The following is a 22,977-nucleotide window of genomic DNA, read 5'->3' on the forward strand; positions in this document are numbered from 1 at the left end:
ATGACAAAAAGTTTTTATGGCAGCCATATTCAGAGACACAACTGACAAGGAAATTTATTGTCTCTGTGGCACACAATAATTTAACATAACAATTATAATTATTACTGCTAATATGCACTAAGTCATACCAGAATTATAGGAGTTTCCTATAATTTTGGAACACATACCAATAACATTTATACAAATACAGCCCAAAGAAAGCCAAACACCATTTATATTTGACAATGCTTCCTGTATAATTTTTAAACCAAATAAGCCAAATATGCCATTTTTGGACTTTAGGGAACCTAATATCTTAAAAGATTAATTAGGTCAGAAAAAGACATAATTTATAACTTGATTTTGGAAAGTTTGTCCAATATCAAGGGTTTAAAACACATGATATCACAAAATAGGATCACAAGTCATTATGAAATAAGTCATTCATTTAACTAAAGTGATAACTCAAAGATTTCCATAAAAAGGTGAAAACCTTCATTCTTTGAGAAAGGAGACTTAATTTTCCAAACAATAAGCCCAATAAAAGCAGCATGAAGCCAATTAAATTTCTTTTCCAAAATTTTATCATCTATAATATTTTAATCTTGACCATAATATATAACTTCCATAAGCCTTTTATAACCTTTATAGCCTTTATTAAGGAGTTGGCTAATGCTTCAAGAAAACCTTGTTAATCCGACATAGGAGCCCATATGCTGGTCTTGCATCAGTGTACCTATGACATTAATGGTTAACTTATAGAGAAACTGAACTTATTTTATCTCTCAAAATCGACCCTTACAATCTCACGCACCCACCTCTTCCACTATAGTCCCTGGGCCTTGAGGAGTTGAATAGCTTTAATTTCTGGCCCTGCATCGCAGGAATGGAGTTCATTTTGATTGGCATCTCCTACCAGGCCTGAAGATGAGGCTTTAATTGCTATCACTGTTTAACATTTAGCAGGACCTGGTGTCCTTTTTAGACCCAGGAGTCAAAGCCCTGTAACTCAGTGTCACAAGGACTTTAAAAGCACATACAGAAAGATACATGGATGTAATAACCTTAATTTTATTTTTTTTTTATTTTTTGAGACAGCGGTTTGCTCTTGTTGCCCTGGCTAGAGTGCAATGATGTCGTCTCGGCTCACTGCAACCTCTGCCTCCTGGGTTCAAGCAATTCTCCTGCCTCAGCCTCCCAGGTAGCTGGGATTACAGGCATGTGCCACCATTCCCAGCTAATTTTTGTATTTTTAGTAGAGACGGGGTTTCACCATGTTGGCCATGCTGGTCTCGAACTCCTGACCTTGGGTGATCACTGCCCTCCTTGGTCTCTCAAAGCACTGGGAATACAGGCGTGAGCCCCCACACCTGGCCAATAACTTTAATTAAAAAAAAATTTTTTTTAATCTCAGTTTTTTCCTAAGCAAACCAAATTTAATAATAATGGCATAGGAATTATTTTGATAAAATGTAAAATCTGTTAGACCAATTACCAAAAGGCAAAAGAAGAGACCTTCTGCAGTGCACAGATTATATTGGAAGAAAACATTCCTTTTAGACCTTCAAAAAAATGTTAGAGGACAGACGCGGTGGCTCACACCTATAATCCCAGCACTTTGGGAGGCCGAGGCAGTGGATCACCTGACATGAGGAGTTCAAGACCAGCCAGGCCAACGTGGCGAAAGCCCGTCCTTACTAAGAATACAAAAATTAGCTGCATGTGGTGACGTGCGCCTGTAATCCCAGCTACTTGGGAGGCTGAGGCACAAGAATCACTTGAACCCGGGAGGCAGAGGTTACAGTGAGCTGAGATGGTGCCACTGCACTCCAGCCTGGGTGACAGAGTGAGACTGTGTCTCAAAATCAACCAACCAACCAACCAACAAACAAATGTTAGCATCAGGCCACGACAAACAGAACTCAAGGGAAAAAAACCTTTTATGAACTGAAAATGAGTCGAAGGAGGGCAGTACTATTTCACACCTTTAAAAAGGGGAGAGAAAACCGAAAATGGCAAGATGCAAGAAAGGTTGAACTTTGGGTTAAAAAAATTAAAATCTCTTATCATTTATTAAGAGTAAATCAATCCCTTAAGAAAATGTTATTGTTCTAGTCAGTTCTTTAGTGTATAAGTGGTTTTTTTTAACATCAAACTCAGTCTCTAGAAAGACCATTTTAATTTCTCTTTAATTTGATCATATAAAAGTTTTGTTTGTTTTAATAAATCCTCTTATTGTGACTTACATACACCATTCATGACATGCTTGGACTTCCCAAATGTCCCTCTTTCTTAAATAACCAGTCATTTTATTCTAGGACTGCACTTACCATTCAAGATTGTTTCTCATATAAAATTATTTCTCTTTAAGCTTTCTTACCAAAAAATACCTCTTTATTGCTGTAACTTTCTATATATTTCTCTTATTTCCTGGTTCCTTTTACCTTGTTTTATACATAACCTTTAAATAAGCTTTGAATTAGACAAAAATTGTTCACCTTTTTAAAAAGGACACATGTATTTTTTTTAGAATGTTTTCCTACAATATATTTTTATTGGAATATACCTAAATAATGAAATATCTATTATTTAATTTAACTTTAGATTCTAAATTATGACAAGTTTGTCTACAAGTATTTATTTCATTACATTTACCTAATTATTTTATTCTAATCATTTACCTAGATTACTTATGAAAACTACAACAGTCATCATTTAAAGTTGTGAAGCTTGCCATTGCAAAATTATAACAGAGACAGTGAAAAAGATATGATCTGACCGCCTCCATCTTGCTTCTAACCTCCAAGCTGTCCTTGTTCATTGCTGAGCGTAGGCCAAACTAACTTTGGGAGGAACTTAGTTTATAGTTTTGAAATAAAGACGACAGCAGTCCTTTCTCTAAACAAACCTCCTTACTGCCTGTGGGCTAGACTGCCTAAAGCCACAAGATTAGAAGTTATGGTAATTTTACTAAATAATTCAAGATGTAGCTGTTTTCATTAAATTAATATCAATATCTTATTCATTAAAAATTATACAAGCAAAGATCATTCTGTTTTAAGCTGGGTTTATACTTTTGTAACCCCTATGCCAAATTTTGACACCTAATATTACTTGGCAGGGATAAGTATGTCCTGGTCCCTCATGCATCAGAGGGTGCAAGAGAAAGGAGAGACAGCAGAAGTAAATGAAGAAAACAGAATTCAATCAACTGAGAAGAAAACTCTCACTCAAAAAAAAAAGACAGTGTCCTGGGAGAAAAACAGAAAGTATGAAGGCCTTTTAAATACACACACACACACACACACACACACACACACACACACCCCTTGGATGTTACCTTTTAATTAAACTGACTTTTAACCATTGAGCTTCTTTAAAAAAACTTTTTAAATCTCATTACCATATTTCAGCTAGCACAAATTGCTACTATTGCAGAAGTACCAAGCATCAAACCAGAAAGGGCTTGATTTAGGAACCAAACCCAGGCTGTCCTGGTGGAAAAAAAAGAAGGCAGAACCCTTAGCTATGGAACTGCAGCATGGGGCGACAGCCATCACTCTTTCGGTTTGGCATGGCTAGCAAAAAGGTGGCCGTGTGACGTAAATAAAGCCCTTTAAGTAGTCAAAAAATCTTTCCTTTTTTTTTCCCCCTTTTGCTGGCCATTCCCCCCCCGCCCCCACTGACAACACTTTTGTGTGTGTTGGGGGTGAGGGGGGTTTAGCCACTTTAGAGGCCTTGTTCCCCATAATTTGGAACTTTCCTGTGGATTTGATCAAGTCGGATAGAGTTGATTAAACCCAATGGGAAAAAGACCGAAACAACAACAAAAACAGAAACAAAGACAAAACAGTCAAGCAAAACAAACGATGGCACAACTTATACGATTACTGAATGCTTTAATGGTAAGGAGAAAATAAAACCAGATGGTTGTTAATCTTTTTTTTTTTTTTTTGAGACAGAGTTTCGTTCTGTCGCCCAGGCTGAAGTGCAGTGGTGCGATCTTGGCTCACTGCAACCTCCGCCTCCCATGTTCAAGCAATTCTCCTGCCTCAGCTTCCCAAGTAGCTGGGATTACAGGTGACTGCCACCACACCTGGCTAGGTTTTTTGTATTTTTAGTAAAGATGGGTTTCACCATGTTGGCCAGGCTGGTTTCGAACTCCTGACCTCAAGTGATCCACCCGCCTTGGCCTCCCAAACTGCTGGGATTACAGGTGTGAGCCACTGCGCCCGGCATGTTAATCTTAACTTTAGCCAAGACAAACCCCAGTTCAGTTACTGACCTAGGCCTAGGTATGGGTCTCAGTCTGAAGACTGCTCTGTGCCATCCAAGAAGCAGGAAAAATCTCAAATTCGTCTTCCCTGTTGGAAGCGAGCTCAAACTCCATAAAGGAGTTCCTGCCTTCCATCGTGGAAGCAGGAAAAACTTGCCTTCTTTGTGTTGGAAGCAAGTAAAACATCAAAAAAAAAAAAAAAAAAAGGAGTTGTACAGCAAAATAAACTTTAAATCTCATCCAGATTTTGGGAAATCAGAGATTCTCTGGAGGGGTGCTTCCAGGCCTCAGCAAATTGTCCTGTTGGTTTGAGCCATAAAGATAGCTCAAGCTGGTACAAGCACCAATAGGAGATTTGTCAAAGGTTAGGGGCACCTTCACTCAGAATCCCTTCGTGGTTACCAGAATGTGAACCCCGAATATCTGAGATAGGTGTCAGTTAACTTAGAAAGTTTATTTTGCCAAGGTTGAAGACGTGCGCCTGTCACACAGCCTCAACAGGTCCTGACGATATGTGCTCATGGTGGTCGGGGCACAGTTTGGTTTTATACATTTTAGGGAGACATGAGACATCAATCAGTATATGTAAGATATATATTGGTTCCCTCTAGAAAGGCAGGACAACTCAAGCAGGGAGACGGCTTCCAGGTCACAGGTAGGTGAGAGACAAATGGTTGCATTCTTTTGAGTTTCTGCTTAGGTTTTCCAGAGGAGCAAATCAGATTTTTCTCAGTGAGCAGAGGAATGACTTTGAATAGAATGAGAGGCAGGTTTGGCCTAAGCAGTTCCCAGTTTGACTTTCCCTTTAGCTTAGTGATTTGGGGGCCCCAAGATTTATTTTCCTTTCACAGGAGGAACTCTGACTTTTGAAAAAAAGATCTGTGCTGCTCTCTTATCTACTCACATCATGGCACTCATGAAAAATGCCAACATTTGCGTGATACCCTTGGGAACTAGATATAGCTGCTTGCTGTGAGAGTGACTGGCCAAGGGGCCTGAGGCTCTGATCTCAGAAGTAGCCAAAGACTCAAAGTGTGTCGGCTTGCCTTACCTATTGGAGGCACTCCAGCGGGGAGGTACAGCTTCACAGGATGCATTTATGAAAGAGAACTGAACTTCCAGCTGAAGCAGATAGATACTTTCAGAGAGAGAGGAGAGAGAGAGAGAGAGGGAGAGACAGACAGAGACAGAGAGAGAAAGAGAAAGAAAGAAAAGCACGGACAGCTTTCCTAGTTCTGCCCTCCCACTATTAGGTGTAGAGCAGAGTTCCTCAACCTCAGCACTATTGACAGATAATACTTTGTTGTGGAGGGCTACCTGTACATAGTAGGATGTTTAGCAACATCTCTGGCTTCTACCCATTGGATGCTAGAAGCAACACCCAACCTCATTTCCCAGTCGTCACTGCTAAAAGTATCTCCAGACGTTGCCAAATGTTCCTGGGGCCCAGAATCGTCCCCAGTTGAGAACTGCTGGTGTAGGGCAGTCAGTGGTTCTCAAACTTGAGCATGCGTTAGAATCCCCAGGAGGGCTTGTTAAAACAGTGCTGGTTCTCTCCTCCAGCCTCTGATGCACTAATTCTGGGGCGGGATCTGAGATTTTTCATCCTTAACAAGCTCCCAGGTGATGCTAATATGGCTGGTGGATGACCCCGCTTTTGAGAGCCACTAATGTGGAGAAGAAACACTTGAGTTAGAAATCAGGACACTTCAGTTCTAATTCCATCTCTGACTGTGATTGTGTGACCCTAGGCAAGGTGCTGCGTTTTTCTGTTTCTTTGCTCAAAGTGAGGAGATCAGACTGACTCTTTTCTTAGGTCACTTACCATATTAATGAAATCTGTGAAACCCTCATGTTCTTGCATGTAACACAGTGGTTCTCAAGGTTTGGTTCATTCAGTGCCTGTTCTAGTGTCTGAAGGCAACTACTCCTTTACCCTTCTTTTTCTTCTGTATTCAGTATTTGCTTTAGGGTCCAAGAAAGAGTTGAATGGCTTGAGAAGGAGGCTTAGAAAATAATCAAATGCCCATTTTTTTCATGGTAGTATGAATATATCTTTTAAAAAATAACTGCATTTTCAAATGTAGTCAGTCACCTAACAAATCCCAGTGTGGCATCAGCAATCCATGGGAAGGTCTTAATCAATTTGTCCTTGTACCTATTAATTTAAATACCATGGTTGACCATGGTTGTAGGTTGGGTGTTGGGGCTTTTTGTAAGAAGGAATATAAGCAACACTGCAAGACTCATGAGATGAAATGCAAATAGAACTTTTTGAAACTAAGAAGCAGTGCTATTTTAGATGAGGGAAAAAACACTGCTTTGTACATTTTAGTAGGAAATCAGAAATAGAGAAGGCCTGATTATCAGAAATGGAATGTGAGAAAGAAAAATTAGCTTTTTGAGGAAACAAAACACGTTTATCTCATGTAAGACTTCTTAGATTACAACTCTCTTAGGCATATGTTTGTGCAACTTCTTTATGATTATATCTGCCTTCCCTCTACCTCGTTCTCCAGTGAGAACATGTATTAAATGAAGGTTTTCATTTTTAGTACTTGTAGATTAGGAAGGGGTTGCATGGTCAGCATTGGTACCTAGACTCCATACCTTAGGCTCTGAAAACATGGGAACTACTGCTCTCTTTGAGAACACACCCGTGTGGCCTCATTTCAGATGTGCATATTTATTCCCCTCCTTGATCTCCCTACCTTCAAAATAAAATATCTTCCATCTTGCCTTGCCAGTTAGATGCTTGAAATTCCCACAGTGTTCATTCATGTAGTCTTCATTTCTGAAGCCCTCACTAGACTAGTCTCCAGAAATTGCCTTCCTTACTTGGTTTCTTGAAAGACATTTTAACATGCTAAAACCTTTGGAATCCATTCATTCTTTCTGTTTTTTTAGTCCATTCAATTTATTTATTTGTTTATTCAATCATTCCAGTTCCCTAACCTCTGTGGAAAATACAAATGTGAAGAAGACATTCTCAGATTAATTAGATTTCTTTTTTGACTTCATATTATTGTTGATGAAAAGAGTCAAACTGTAAAATATTTTAGGAGATTTATTCTGTGCCAAATATGGGTGACCATGGCCTATGACACAGTCATGAGAACATGTGCCTAAGGTGGTCACGGTACAGCTTAGTTTTATATATTTTAGGAAGGCATGAGACATCAATCAAATACATTTAAGAAATACGTTGGTTTGATTCAGAAAGGCAGGACAGCTCAAAGCAGGGGCTTCCAGGCTGTAGGTAAATTTAAACATTTTCTGGTTGAAAATTGGTTAAGTTTATCTGAAGACCTAGGATTAACGGAAAGGAATGTTCAGGTTAAGATAAAGGATTGTGGAGACCAAGTTTTATTGTGCAGAAGAAACTCAGACTTTAGAGAGAGCATGTTGTAAAATGTTTCTTATCGGACTTAAAAGGGTGCCTGGCTCTTAGTTGATTGTCTCCTGGATCTGGAAAGGAAGGAAGAAAAACAAAGGGAAAAGAGGGGGTTCTCTATAGAATGCAGATTTTTCCCACAAGAGACTTTGTAGGGCAATTTCAAGGTATGGCAAGGAAATATATTTTGAGGTAAAACATTTTGATTTTCTTCCTTGTTATGCCAGAGTCACTGAGATTGGAAAGTAAGTCACGATATACAGGGTTAAAATAAAACCCATCTGATGAGAATTTATGGTTTGTAGGGCGTGACTCCCTAGACCCCTTAGGTAGGAATTTGGGCAAGATAAAAAATCAGAACTTGGTCGTCATTATTGTGCTAGTTAGTGTGGGTTGGTTTTGTTTGTTTGTTTGTTTGTTTTTTGAGACAGAGTTTTGCTCTTGTTGCCCAGGCAACAAGATCGTGCAGTGGCACCATCTCAGTTCACTGCAACCTCCGCAATTCTCCTACTTCAGCCTCCCAAGTAGCTGGGATTACAGGCATGTGCCACCTCACCCAGCTAATTCTTTGTATTTTTAGTAGAGACAGGGTTTCGCCACATTGGCCAGGCTGGTCTCAAACTCCTGACCTCAGGTGATCCACCCGCCTTGGCCTCCTAAAGTGCTGGGATTACAGGCGTTGAGCCACTGTGCCCAGCAGGTTTTTTGTTTGTTTGTTCGTACCTCTGTAGTGATTTTGGTTTTGACTTCCAAGCATTGTTATATTGGAAAGAAAAGGGTGACAGGGATGGGTTTGTGAAGATGAGGAAATTAGGGTTAATTATGGCAACTGCCTCAGAATAGCCAGACCTCCAGGGAATTTACAAAGCCTGTGAATCAAATGTTCCATTTTTCATCTTTAGGAGATCCAAAAGTGAGGTCGTTGGAGAGAATGCAGAGAGGCACTGAGGACTGGAAGTTTTGGAACATAGTGCCCTCCTCAACTTTGGATTTCAAGATGATTTGTCCTAAGAAAACTAAGCAATTATTTATGATTGACTTTATTCACTTGAAGATTTTTATAAAGAACATGTGAATGAGGAAGATACAAAAATGGGCCAGATAGGAAAGAATTTTTTATTAACTAGTTGATTGGAATAGATGATAAGCTATGTTTAGATATTTTGAAGATTTTTAGAAATGTTATCTAAAACTTGGAGAAAAGGCAAAAAGATTATTGTGTGCCCTTTCAGTGTCACTCAAAAGCATTTGTTTGGAAAGTCCACTGAAGGGACATAGAACATTCCTGGAGAAGGTAATTATTTGACTTACTTTTGAATAGAGTTTAGACTCTGTAAAGTTAGATATTAATTTATAGAAAATTGATGTTACAAATGATTTTTGTCCAGTAGAAATTAAATGATTCCTGTTTTAATAGAAAAGATAACCTCAAAGATTATGGTTTCATTGCTCTGAAATGAAACATTAACCAGTTTTATATCTAACTTTGCAAGATTAATCAACCTTTGACACATATATACTAAATATTTTTATGAGAGCTGTGTTTTTAGCTTTTTGAAAATTAGACTTCGACATAATGAGTACATATTGAGCATATAAGAATATTGAGCATATAAGCATCTTGGATGGCGTAGACTATTGCCCAAGAGTAAAGTTTTGACTAAATTGACTATGAGACTCTGTCAGCCCTGCATTCCTGTACTTGTGGGTGTTTATCTATATTCTCTTGGTCACTTGGATAGTAAGTTGCTCTTAAGGATAATCTAATTATATGGCCTGGATGAAGACTTAAAATTCCTGCCTTATCAAGATCTCAAATGACACAAAGTGCAAAGGGATAATTTCTTTTGTTGTTGTTAATAATAGTACTACTGTTGACTTGTATAGCACTTAAAATTTACGAAAGATTGGCACACCTGTTATTATATTTGATCCTCAGGATTTCTGTGTGAGGAAGCAGGATAGGAATTATTATTTACAACTTACAGGTGAGTAAACTGAGATGCTGACAGATAAAGTGTTTTGCCAAAGGACACTCAGCTGTTAAGGAATGGAGCTGGGACCACAGCCCAGCTATTCACACTCCAGGTACATTCAGCAACTTCATAATGGAGCCAGGGTTCAAAAGGGACATTGATAAGAACAGTGAATTGAAGTGGAAAAAAATCTAGTAACACTAAAGGAATAAATGGAAAATCCTATACCCCAGCTTCATATACTTGGTTTTGATTTACCATTGCTAACTATCATTTCAGCTTTTTTCGGTTATGGGGTCTGTTTCTAACTGTTGGAAAGGCCTGAAGTGCGTCTGAACCTTCTTTGACCTCTTCTCCCGCCTCGGGTGTAAGAGTGCTGGTCACATGGCAGGTGCTCAGTATATATTTCTTTATTGAATGTATGTATTTGCTTTACATGATTTTATCTTCTTGATTATTCCTTTCTTCCTGGAAATACCTTCTTAATTAGCAAATTTCAGTAAATCAGGGTGACACTGGAGCAGCTGCACTTGCTTATTCAAAAGGGTAATCTGCCCTATTATTTGATGTTTGTACTGGAAAGAGGACTGCTGACTTAATCTAATTTCATCTTTTTATTAAATCTCTCTAAGTCCACAAACCATTGATTAATTAACTCAACAGATGAAGAATTCTGTGTGCCAGGCCTGGGGAAAGAATGGTAAGGATGAGGCAAGGGCCCCCCTTTCATGGAGTTGACACTTCCTTTGGCTTATGGTCCTGGTGGTGGGTTTAGTTTTTCTCTTGAGATGTTTTCGATCTTGGCTCTGTTTCATTAGTAATCTGAGAGCCACATGAAACAATTGAGTTGTGAGAAAAACCGTCTCTAAGACTTACTATGTATGACTAAGAATTGCTGTGCCTTGTGAAAGATTAGGACTAAAACCAAGGTCAGTGCTAGTGGACTCCCCACAATTTCAAAATAGGATAATTTGAGGATAGTGGCCCAGAATTATAATGGCTTCCTTTTGAAGCTGTATTTGCATACCAAGCATGCTGTTATTACTTAGATTGTGTGTATATTTCTTGTCTGATGGAGGTTGTGGGGAGTTAAACCCCTCAGGCCTCACCTTCTAGCCATTCTAGTTCCATCCCCAGGGACTCTCTTTGAGGTTGTGGGGAGTTAAACCCCTCAGGCCTCACCTTCCAGCCATTCTAGTTCCATCCCCAGGGACTCTCTTTGACTAGGGTTCCAAGACACGTAATGAACTGAGTTGTTCAGCATAAGACAATGTGTGAACATTTTAAAAATGGTTATTGATTGTGATAGGAATTCAGGAGTTTCAGAGATCAGTTGAGACTGGTTTTGGTCAGGAGGGCAACTCGATGGGTTTTTTAGGCATATTTGATAATATTAGCTACCATTGATTGTGGTTAATGTGTGTAAGGCACATCACAGCATCCCCACAAAATACATGCTGTCTTCCCCATTTTAGGATGAGGAAACTGAGACTTAGGCTGGTGAGAATTTGCCCAAGGCTTCTCAGGGAGATAGGAGTAGAACTGGATTCGGAATCATACCTTTCCATAGCCACTTGTGGAGAGAAGGTGGAAGCACTATGGATCCAGGACCGAGGGTCCCCTGGCCATTGGAACGATCTTTGATTGGGCCATGAGAAAAGAATAGTATTTTTAGTCATGTTCATAGCTGATTTCCATTTGTGGCTCCTTGTGTTTCATCTCCACACAGCACAGGTGGAGGTGATATGGTTAGGGTGCGGAGTCAGTGCAGGGCCATGCCGAGGGGCCAGGTTGGCAAGTTTGAGAGCTGGGTTGAAGCATACAATGGTCAGATTGTGCGGGAGCCAAATGCCAAGTTTGGGGGCTGAGACTATTATGCAGACAGTGAAAAAGAATGGTAGGTTTATTTTTTATATTTTTATGGTTACATAGTAGATATTTCTATTTATAGGGTACATGAGATATTTTGATATAGGCAGATATGTGTAATAACTAATTACAAATGGGACAAATGGGGTATCCATCACCTCAAACATTTATTATTTCTTTGTGTTGCAGACATTCCAGTTATACTCTTTTAGTTATTTTTAAATGTACAATAAATTAGTGTTGACTGTAATCACCCTATTGTGCTATCAGATACTAGCATTTGATTCTTATTCATTCTAACTCTATTTTAATAGTTAGATAAAATATAATCAGTCCCCTGCCCATTGGTTACCCATGAACATCCCCAACCCTTCCCAGCCTCTGGTAACCGTCATTCTACTCTCTATTCTACTCACAAGTTCAATTGTTTCAATTTTTAGCCCCTATTCTAATTTTTAATTTAAATTTAATTTTTAGCTCTCATTCTACTCACAAGTTCAATTGTTTTAATTTTTAGCTCCCAGAAATGAGTGAGAACATGTGAAGTTTGTCTTTCTGTGCTTGGCTTATTTCACTTAACATAATGACCTCCAGTCCATCCATGTTGTTGCAGATGACAGGACTCATTGTTTTTTATGGTTGAATAGTACTCCACTGTGCATATGTACCACATTTTCTTTATCCAGTCATCTGTTGATGGGCACTTAGGTTGCTTCCAAATCTTGGCTATTGTCAGCAGTGCTGCAGTAAACATGAGAGTGCGGATATCTCTTCAGTATACTGATTTCCTTTCTTTAGGGTATATATCTAGCAGTGGAATTGCTGGATCATATGAAAACTTTAGTTTTAGTTTTTGAGTTGTGGGTTTTTTAACTGGCAGTTGGTAGGGTTGAAAACTGTGTGCAGGAAGGGAGTAAGACAGGCAGGAGATCAGGTAGAGGCTAGAAGGGTCTTAATTAGGGTTGTAGAAGTGAAACCAGGGAGAAATGGGCCTCTGAAGACGCTGTTGAATTCCTCTTATTACCGCTCAGCCCCCTGGCCATTGGAAAGATCCTTGATTGGGCCATGAGAAAAGAATAGTATTTTTAGTCATGATCATAGCTGACTTCCATTTGTGGCTCCTTCTGTTTCATCTCCACACAGCACAGAAGTGAATGTGCATATTAGTAAATGTTGAAATAGAGTTCTTTTTTTACTTGATTGGCACATTAGATTCTGTTCAGATGCTCAGTCCTTATTTTGCTTCACGTCCATCATGGCTGTGTGCCCACAGCCTAAAAAAGTGGCAGAGGAAATGTTGATTGTAAGGTCTCAAGTCCACAGGACGTCAGGGCCTTAAACTCTCTGTTTATTGGCCTCCAAGTGAACTGTAATGAGATTCAGTACTAACAAATCATAAATTCCTTTTCTTGGACAGTTGACCATTTCATATGAAAAGACATGGGTTGCAAAACTAAGGTACCGGTTAAGCTAAGGACACTTGTTTAAAATATTCTCATTTAGCTTTCCCACATTGTCAGGAACCCAGGGACATTTCCTGTTCATGTTTGTGTTTGTATCAGTGTCTCCATGTTTGTTTCTCCGGAGAAGTCCCGGGCAGCTCACATGTCCAGTAACTGCAGATGAGTGTTCTGCCATGGCAGTACCGCTGGGGGTAGGGAGTGTATTCTTAGGAATGACACTAGAAAGAGGAAGTGAATCCAGATTAACTAGGGTGAGTGTGACAGTTTGTAGCTGGGAGAGCCCCACAGATCATTAGCGCCGGCAGGGACTGCCAGAGTCATTTAGGCCAGTGTGTTCAGGTTGAGCCTGTCCTGGTAGAGAGAGGGAAGGCCTTGCAGCAGGGACTCTAGGGCCCCTCCACCTTCTTCAGCCGGAACTATTCTACTTTGATCAATTGTATGTATTAGGGCTCCATGGAAGTGTTATTTTTAAAAATAAGACAATTATTGGCTGGGCACAGTGGCTCATGCCTGTAATCCCAGCACTTTGGGAGGCCAAGGTGGGTAGATCACTTGATGCCAGGAGTTCGAGACCAGCCTGGCCAACATGGCAAAACCCTGTCTCTACTAAAAATAAAATAAAATAAAAATTAGCCAGGCATGGTGGTGCATGCCTGTAATCCCAGCTACTGGGGAAGCTGAGGCACAAGAATCACATGAACCTGGGAGGCAGATGTTGCAGTGAGCTGAGATTGCACCACTGCACTCCAGCCTGGGTGACAGAGTAAGACTCTGTCTCAAAAAAAAAAAAAAAATAATTAATTATTTATTAATTTAAAAATTTAACATCTGGCTATTCTTTTATGGTACAAAGGGAAATTAAGTCCCAGAGTAGGAGTGTGCATTATCTGAGCCTGAGTTGTTGGTGAATGGCTTGGAGTGCCTTTAAAAAACAAAAACAAAAACAAAAACAAAAACACTGGGCGTGGTGGCTCACGCCTGTAATCCCAGCACTTTGGGAGGCCGAGGAGGGTGGACCACAAGGTCAAGAGATCAACACCATCCTGGCCAACATGGTGAAACCCCGTCTCTACTAAAAATACAAAAATTAGCTGGGTGTGGCGGCACGTGCCTGTAATACCAGTTACTTGGGAGGCTGAAGCACGAGAATCACTTGAACCCAGGAGGCAGAGGTTGCAGTGAGCTGAGATTGCGCCACTGCACTGCAGCTTGGCAATGGAGCGAGACTCCGTCTCAAAAAACAAACAAACGTCCGGCCTGGCAAAAGAGCGAGACTCTGTCTCTAAAACAAACAAACAAACAAACAAAAACAACAACAACAAAAACACACATTATGTGGTCACAGAAGTGCCTTTTTGAGCCCTATTCCAGACAGGAGTGGAGTTGTCAGGAGTCACGGACCCTCACTTATGTTTCTGTTTCTGACACTTTGGTGTTATCAGTAATCAAGTGGTCGAGGATTTCTAGCCTTTGAAGCAGACTTGGTTCCCATTTGGACCCCAGTGCCATGTCAGCTGAGGTGTCTACCTCTCAGTTCCTGGAACAGTTGAGGCACTTTTTTTTAGCCCTGGCAGGTCTCTTGCTTGGCCATGAAATTTGGGGATTCACCTGGCCAGCTACATAAAATAGCCCAAAAGGGTCAGTGTCCTACCGCCTCTGCAGGGCCACAGGCTGCCTGACAGTCTATCAAATAAGTCCTCTTCTGGAGGCAGCCTGAGCTAGTTGGATCATTGGTGTAAGGACACCAGGAGAGCATGTTGGAGTTAGCTCAGCCGGAATCCATGTCATTACTCTGCTACTTATAGCTGTATGACCCTGGACAAGTTACTTCACCACTTTGGCCTCGGTCTCCTATTAGTAAGTTGGGAGAATCTCTTAATATTATGTGTAAAATGAGCTTGGTGCTGGGATTTGATTTTTCACCATTTCTACCAACTGTCCTCTACCGGGACCTTATGAATTGCCCTGAAAGGTGCTGGTTATGCCTGCAAAAGGAGAGTCTTGAGTCACTGGTGGAGAGCAGGCACAGAGTCTAGAAGTCTCCACAAAATTAAATGAGCCACCCATTGAGCAGACAGGATACTTCCAAGGAGTGGTAGTCTCTTCATGAAGAAGAACCACCCAGTCATCAGAGCTGTCCGGTTAGAGATCATCTTGTGAGATAATAAAGCTGATGAAGATACTTATGTAACTTAATATATTTGATAAAGAACTTTCCAACTCCTACTTTATTGGTTTCTTGCAACACTCCTATGAGAGAGGCGTCGGCAGTATCAATATTATTCTGGTTTTATATAGGGTAAATCCAAGGCCCAGGGAATTTAAGTAGCTTGTCAATGATCACAGAGTAAGTGGCAGATCTGGGACTTAAAACTGAGTTATTTAATGACTTGAATATTTTGTGTTTCCTGTTATTATGATTCTGCCAAGAAGCTGCCATCACCAGAAGGTCTCAGGCAGATGCTGGTCATGAACACTGCAGAAGGCATTTCAGATCAGCTTAGGTGATTGCTGTGTGGTTTGGGGGACCACAGGATTCCCCCAGACACCTCCCTCACTCGTCAGTCGGCCTCGTTTGGCCTTTGTCACTGCATTTCTTTGAGTCAAGACCTGGACTCTCTTGCTTCTCTTTGAGACAGAGATAACTGTATGAAGAGTGATACATTTGTCCCAGAGCACCTTCGTGCGAATGCATGTACTGGATCACTCTTCTGCCTGATAAAAGCTGAGGCAAAAGAGGTTCATTCAGCAAACCTTATGTGAATAATTCCTTTTTGTCAAGTGCTATGCCAGGCATTGGGAATACAGAAATTAACTTCACACATTCCTGTCCTCAAGGAACTCTTAGATTTGCAGGAGAGGCAAACACAATGTTGGATGCCATGCAGGTGGCAGCCAAGGAGAGAGAGCAGTGCGCTGCCCTGTGGGAATCTCAGCCCCTCGGAGAGGGAGCAGTGAGGGAGCAGCACGTGGGCAGCGGCTCACATTAGGGAGCAGCAAAGAACCTCATCCAGCTGGTCCATGGGCCCGAGAAGGGAGGTCCTGACAGATTTTGGGAACTGTGAATGTCTAACTGAATTTGAAGGTTTGTGAAGAGTTTTAGTGGAAGAAGGAATTGGAGAAATAAGACTTTGCATGTCATGAAGAGGCGTAAAAGACTTTATTTCTTGAGCTGTGAGGAGTTAGTAATGCAGGGTTAAACAGAGGCATCAAAATAAGAATTGGTAACTGGTTTTCCTTCTTCCACCCCTTCTCTAAAACTCAGCCAGAGCAATTTTCCTAAGGCCAGAGGCTGAGTGAGGGGCGCTGAGGGCACACCCAGGCTGCGTGAGTGGGCGAGGGGAAAGGGGCAGCTTCAGGCCACCTTTTCCAAGTCGATTACAGTTAGTGACTGATGACACTGGGGTCAAGGGAGAGAAAAAACGTCAAGAGTGACTCATACGTTTTTATTTGAGATCTGCCTTGCTTATTTCACAAAGAGTTGCAACCCGAATGCTGAAGATTTTCCTTCATGGCGAGTCTCAGAATACAACCTCAGCTCATTTGCCAAATCTTGCCAGCCTGATAAACATTTTTCTTTTGGGGGCTGGCATCTCGTTTCCTTCTTCTTCTCTTCTGAAATGATTATAGCAATTTTTGTACTTCAAGGAATTGGTGAGAACCGGGTACATACTATATACTCAATAAATGAATAATCAAATAAATGAGATCACTAATAAGGAGTGACATGTAAGGTCATGCTGGTCATGGTAAAGTGGTGGACATAAAATGCGACTTGTGATTCTGAAGCAGCTTATGCATTTGTGCTAAAATAGTGTTTGGTAGTGGAATGGTAAAATACAGAATTCTGCAGAATTTTTCAGTACTTATGTTCACATATAATGTTGGTCATGCCTGAGCTTATAGCAGCAGCAGCCACAGGAAGATGAGGTAATTAGGCAGATCACAGCGGAACAGGTTGCATTCTCATTCCTTTCAGCCTTCTCTCCTCTCTCCCCAACCTGCACAGTTCTGGTAGGGGGTGGGATGTGTTACATGCTTTACCCAGGATCCCAGGCGTGCCCTGGGTTCGACTTCTTTCTCTAGACTAATCCAGTTCCCAGCCTGGAGCCTAAGCATACACTGCATTAATCAGACTTGCTGGAATGATCACATGGTTTTCTAGCTGCCTCCCCTGTTAGCTGCCGCTTGTCAGCAGCTGGCGGAGCTGGAGGCTGCAGGCCCCTGTCTGCAGAAAGCCTTTTACTTCAGAATATTGGGGGGTGTGGAAACCCCGCCTCATTTTTCTGCACTTTGCACCATCTGACTAACTAAATGGTTGTTCTCCATACCAAAAAGACTACCACACAATCTAAGGAAATTGTCTCTGACTAGGTCATGTTTGCATTTGAAGAATTCAGGTATGTTCTGGGCTTTCTACATCAGTCTGCTGCTGGCTTTTTGTTCTCGCTAGGTTTTTGCTGTGTAATGACAGCTTAGGCTCTGGCTGGTTCTCACAAAAAAAACAGGGTTCTTTTCAGCTTGTGGTGGGGTTTATGCCAGTCATGGGGGTGGGAGGTGCAGAGGTGGTGCAGGTCAGGGGTGTTTACTGTGTGAAGAAGTGCAGCGTGGATAATTGGTCTGATCATGGGTGAATTTGTCCAGGACCCCACCTTGTACCTTATTTGAGCTGCTGTTGCTGGTGTAGAGTTGTGAATACAGAATAGCAACTGTGTGTCCAGAATGAGTCTCTTGCTATCTTTTGTTTTTCTTCCTTTGTCAACTCATGCAGTCTACTGCTCTTTTTAAAAAATGCTAATTGTAGCAGTGAAGGTGAAAAATTCTGCAAGTCTGTCTGCATAGTTGAGATTTGATTTTGGCTCTTCTTGTCTTCATTATTTTTAGTAGTAATCTCATCGCCGGGCTGTTTTCTGGGAAGTGTCCTGATAGTGTTTTGTTAACAGGGCTCTTTGCTTTCGTATGCTTTTCAGCTGCTGTAATTATTAGTGCTCCAAATCAGATCTTTTGTGAATCTTACTCCCTCTCTTCTCCAGGAATCTATCCCTGGATATAAATGTGGGAAGGGATGTTCCAATAGAAGGAGTTTCTAAGAAATGAAAATAAAGGAGGCGGAATGGGAGGGTCATCAGATTCGTCTTGTGCATATTTCCACCTCTCTGGAACATATGGAAGAGAGTGTGTGTGTGTGTGTGTGCGCACACACACACACTTCCGACTTCTGAAAGCTTCTCATTTTTCAAATGCAATTTTTGTGCATTTTAGAACTGAGCATAAATTCCATATTGATGGGCAAAGAGTGTGCGGGAACCTCAGTTCTACCTCTATGGGCCTTTTTTATTCCTCCAAATGTTGCTGCGGTAGACATTAAAACAATAAGAGAATAACCACCTTTCATTCTTCTAAGAGAAAACTACAGACCTGTTAGCCAGTCAGGGGAGTAGATAAGAGGATCATTAGATCTCCACAAAGAAAAGTCGGACCATAAAGGTCATCCCCTGCCCTTTTCAGTAAACTTGATACTTTGGATTCAGGAAGTTATCCTTTGTTTAATCGTGTGTGTCTGCATTATTTCTAATGGCCTGGGTTTGCGACAAATTCTTTTTATGTGGCAGTGTGCTCTGGTGACATGGGCCCCTGCCCTTACAGAGCGACCAGAACTTTTATAATAGCCCCATTAGATGACTAACAAGAATTTATATAATGTCTGGCGTGTTACAGTAGATAGGCCCCTGGGTTCTGATGTCTGTTTCAAAAGTAGCTTTTGTGATCCTTGTGAGAGTTATGGAAGCGTTCTGTAATTTGTAGAAAGTAGCGCAGTTGCGTAGTTCACGTTTTATTGTTAGCATTTACTCCAGATGAAGTACCCCTATCTACCCTCTTGAACAGAGCTTGGAGCCTTTCATTACGTTTCATGGTTAGGGAAGAGGGTTATGTATGAACACATCCACTCGCATTGTGGTGGGCTTCTAATCTAAGGGTCAAGAGCTGGGTCTGATGAGGTGGGAGGGGGTTGAATTAAAGGCCATTGCACTGATTGAGAAAAAGGGGCCATCATTATGAAGGGTAGACCACAAAGGGGAGGGCTGTTACCTCTTGCTTCAAGCTTTTGCCTAAGCTGGCCCTGAAAAATTTTACTGGATGTGACTGCATTTTGTGACTGCTGCATGGTGTCAGACAAATGGCTTTCTTCTCTAGTCATGGAGTTTGTGTATGTGGGGGCCCCGTGATCATGGTGGGGCAACACAGGGACTCTAGAGGTACCTGGCTTTTTAGCTTAGTTCAGTGGGGTTCTCTAGCTTTAGCATGCAGCAGAATCCCTGGAAAGCTCATTAAAACTCAGATTGCTGGACCCCACTCCCAGAATTTCTCATTGAGTAGATCTGGGGTGAGGCCTAAGAATCTGTATTTCTAACAACTTCCCAGGTGAGTCTGATGCTGCAGATCTGGAGACCAGACTTACAACCATTGGCTTAGGAAAAGCAGAAGATTACCTTCATGGAGATGGGAAGTTTGAGGCAAAGGCAGGTGGAGGTACGGGTAAGAAAAATTGAGAGCAGACAGAAGCAGGTCAAGGACAGGTAGGTGAACCACCGGTCACTTGGGGAGGTTTTGCAGAGCAGTAAGATTATAAACCAAGTTCTCTGTTTCTTTGGGATGAGAATCAGAGAACTTGGTTTTATAATCTCGGTGCCGCTATGAACTAACTTGGTGGGCTTGGCAAGTCTCTTGATCTTTCTTAGTGTCAGCTGAAATGGGGAGAGTGATTCTCACCAAGAAACTCCATAACACTGTTAGAATTAAATGGGATAATATAAACTTTATGAATTACAGCAGTTCTTCCTACATGAATATAAAGGGGGAAGCACATCCTGGGGCCGGCTCCATCAGGTTATCCACACGTGCCTGTAGGCCTCGTTTGTGGACACGCTCCTCCACACATCCCCAGCCCTGAGAGCACAAGGAAGGGCCACATTCTTGGTTTTTTTTTTTTTTTTTTTTTTTTTTTTTGGAGACAGACTCTCTCTGTCACCCGGGCTGGAGTGCAGTGGCACAATCTCAGCTCACTGCAACCTCTGCATCCTGGATTCAAGCAATCCTTCTGCCTCAGCCTCCCAAGTAGCTGTGATTACAGGCATGCACCACCACGCCCAGATAATTTTTTTGTATTTTTAGTAGAGACAGGGTTTCACCATGTTGGCCAGGCTGTTCTTGAACTCCTGACCTCATGTGATCTACCCGCCTCGGCCCCCAAAAGTGTTGGGTTTACAGGTGTGAGCCACCACACCTGGCTGACCACATTCGTTTTTAAAAGGAAGTCTGATTTTGACTCAGATGCATTTACTTATTGGACTATGAATTCCATGAGAGCAGAATTCATAAAAACAACAGAATCCTGCCTGTTTTTGTTTCCTTGGCACCTACAACTGCTTGACACACAGTAAGACCTTAATGAGCAGTTGGTACAGTGCATTTTAACCAGAACTTAAGGAAAAGCAAGCAAGCTATCCAGCTAGCTCGGCACAGTCCTGAGGTCGGTGCCATGGTGCCACGTGGGCCGTTTTGTGTGCTGGTTCAGGAGAACGTGTGGAAAAGCTGATAACTGATCTCCTGAGAAAAACGTGGTGTCCTCAGCACACCCCACTTGCTGGAGTGCCAGAGAAGTCATCACGTTTCATTAAGGAATCCCTGCAGATGATCTCACTCCACAGAGCACTGATGGTTGTCATGATTTACTGCTGCCTGGGTCCCACGCCTAGAGAGTAATAGGAGCTTGAGAGGTCGGGCCAGTGTTTTACAGCTGCCTAGGGGATTTTTGTCTGCCATTGCCTACAAGACTATTGTTCTACCACCAGGCAAGCTGTTCTAGCTGGCTCTTGGGGTAGACACAGGTCACTTGTCCTTTTGCCCTTTTTTTTTTCTTTTTTTAATTTTTTTTTTTTGGAACACAGTGTCGCTTTGTCGCCTGGGTTGGAGTGCAGCGGCAGGATCTCGGCTCACTGCAACCTCCACATCCCAAGTTCAAGCAATTCTCCTGCCCTAGCCTCCTGAGCAGCTGGGATTACAAGTGCCCACCACCAAGCCCGGCTAATTTTTTTTTTTTTTTTTTTTTTTTAAGATGGAGTTTCGCTCTTGTCTCGGGTTCCAGCAATTCTCCTGTCTCAGCCTCCCAAGTAGCTGGGATTACAGGCATATGCCACCATGCCTGACTAATTTTGTATTTTTAGTAGAAACAGGGTTTTTCCATGTTGGTCAGGCTGGTCTCGAACTCCTGACCTCAGGTGATCCCCCTGCCTCGGCCTCCCAAAGTGCTGGGATTACAGGTGTGAACCACCGCACCTGGCCTAATTTTTGTATTTTTGTAGAGACGGGGTTCAACCATGTTGACCAGGCTGGTCTTGAACTCCTGACCTCAAGTAATCTGCCCACCTCAGCCTCCCAAAGTGCTGGGATTACAGGCATGAGCCACCGCACCCAGCCTCCTTTTGCCTTTTTTAAAAACTTTCTTAGACTTCCTTCTACTGAACTGAAAGTTTTAAGTAAACATTTGCCTGTTTCTACACACCACAGAGACTGTCTTGAGCATTTTGTGAAATACCATGTAGTTTTCCTTCTACCTCTGGACCCAGAACAGTGCCTACATTTCCTTACCACCCCAGAATGAAGAGTTTTAAATGTGACTTTTTTCCCCATAATCCGTGAAGCAAGAATGGAGCCCAAATCAGAGACCTTTGTTTCTCAGAACTCCTGGTATTTGACTTATTCCGATTTATTTCCGGGAGGAATGTAGTGTACCAAGATCTAAAATCCACAATTGCTATTTGTTAGTCACATGAAAATGGAAGTTACTATTTTGAGTCTGTTTTATTTTTAAACAAAAACATCATGGAAGGGTTTGAAGTTCAAACTCTAACCAACTTAATTAATTCAAATTTATATCTACTCTTGGGAAATGTGATGGTTTTTCTTGCCCTTTCACTGGAATATTGAAACAAGTCAAAATGAGTAGTATTGGGGAAGACCTGAAGTTGGCAAGGCTAAAGAACCATCCAAGTGTCAAGAGCCCAAGCCAGCTTGGTCTCTCTCATTTTCCAGGCTCCTGTAGTACCTTGAAGAAACAGATGTTTAGTACATTGATCTGAGCTGAGGAAATAAGTCTCAGATGAACAGGAGGTAGAGACTGGGCCAGGCAGGGAAGGGGAAGGAAAAGAACCTTGATCATTGAATACCTGCTGTGTGCCAATCACTGCTGATTGCTTTGCCCAAGGTAACTTTAACTCACATAAATGAAATGGACTCTCTCCTCCATACCACTCTAGCCACGTGGGCCTTGTGCTCCTCCTCTAGACCTCTTCACTGGCTGTATCTCTGCCTGGATTGCCCTGCCCCCAGGCAGCCATGTGGCTTGCTGGAGACGAAAACACAGTCCACATCAGAACTTGTCCTGAACTCTGGGCCCATATATCCATCTGCTTGTTTGATGTCACTACTGGAAGCCTAATTAGGCATCCCAAACATGTCTAACACGGTTCTCCAGCTCTCTCCTGTCCTTTCTTCAGTCTTCCGCAGCCCAGTCAGCGGCAGCTCCGCAACTCCTTCCTTCTAGTTGTTAGTCATTCTTGACCCCTTTCTCCTAGTCTCCACATCTCGTCTCTCATCCATCAAGCAGTCCTACCAGCTCTGTCTCAGAATATACACCAAATCCAACCACTTCCTACTGGCTCTACTACCACCAGCCTTGTCCAAATGCCAGCATCTGAATTGCTGCAGTAGCATTGTAACTGCCCTCCAAGCTTTCTGCCCTGTTCTCTAGTCTCAATTTTTCACCCATTTTCCTTTTTAAGATAAGAAGTCAAATCATGTCACTCCTGTTCTCAAACCACCCACCTCCCCCCTTTCTCCTAGTCTCCACATCTCGTCTCTCATCCATCAAGCAGTCCTACCAGCTCTGTCTCAGAATATACACCAAATCCAACCACTTCCTACTGGCTCTACTACCACCAGCCTTGTCCAAATGCCAGC

General features: G+C 41.9%; 1 protein-coding gene across 4 annotated transcripts in view; it reads left to right on the forward strand.

Moving 5' to 3' along the window:
* The window catches only part of EVL (Enah/Vasp-like), a 173,015-nt gene that overhangs the window by 30,981 nt on the left and 119,057 nt on the right, over window positions 1-22,977 (forward strand). The window contains exon 1 of one of the 4 annotated variants that reach the window (XM_019009838.4): window positions 17,136-17,357. The exons of 2 other annotated variants lie outside the window; for them this stretch is intronic. In XM_019009838.4, the coding sequence (XP_018865383.1) occupies window positions 17,335-17,357 (23 nt within the window). In that variant the 5' untranslated portion in view covers window positions 17,136-17,334. Of the gene's footprint in view, window positions 1-17,135; window positions 17,358-22,977 lie in introns of those variants that run through there. One more of the 4 variants, XM_019009836.4, reaches the window with a different exon arrangement.

Source organism: Gorilla gorilla, chromosome 15, assembly GCF_029281585.2.
Source record: "Gorilla gorilla gorilla isolate KB3781 chromosome 15, NHGRI_mGorGor1-v2.1_pri, whole genome shotgun sequence".
NCBI classification, from domain to species: Eukaryota; Metazoa; Chordata; class Mammalia; order Primates; family Hominidae; genus Gorilla; species Gorilla gorilla.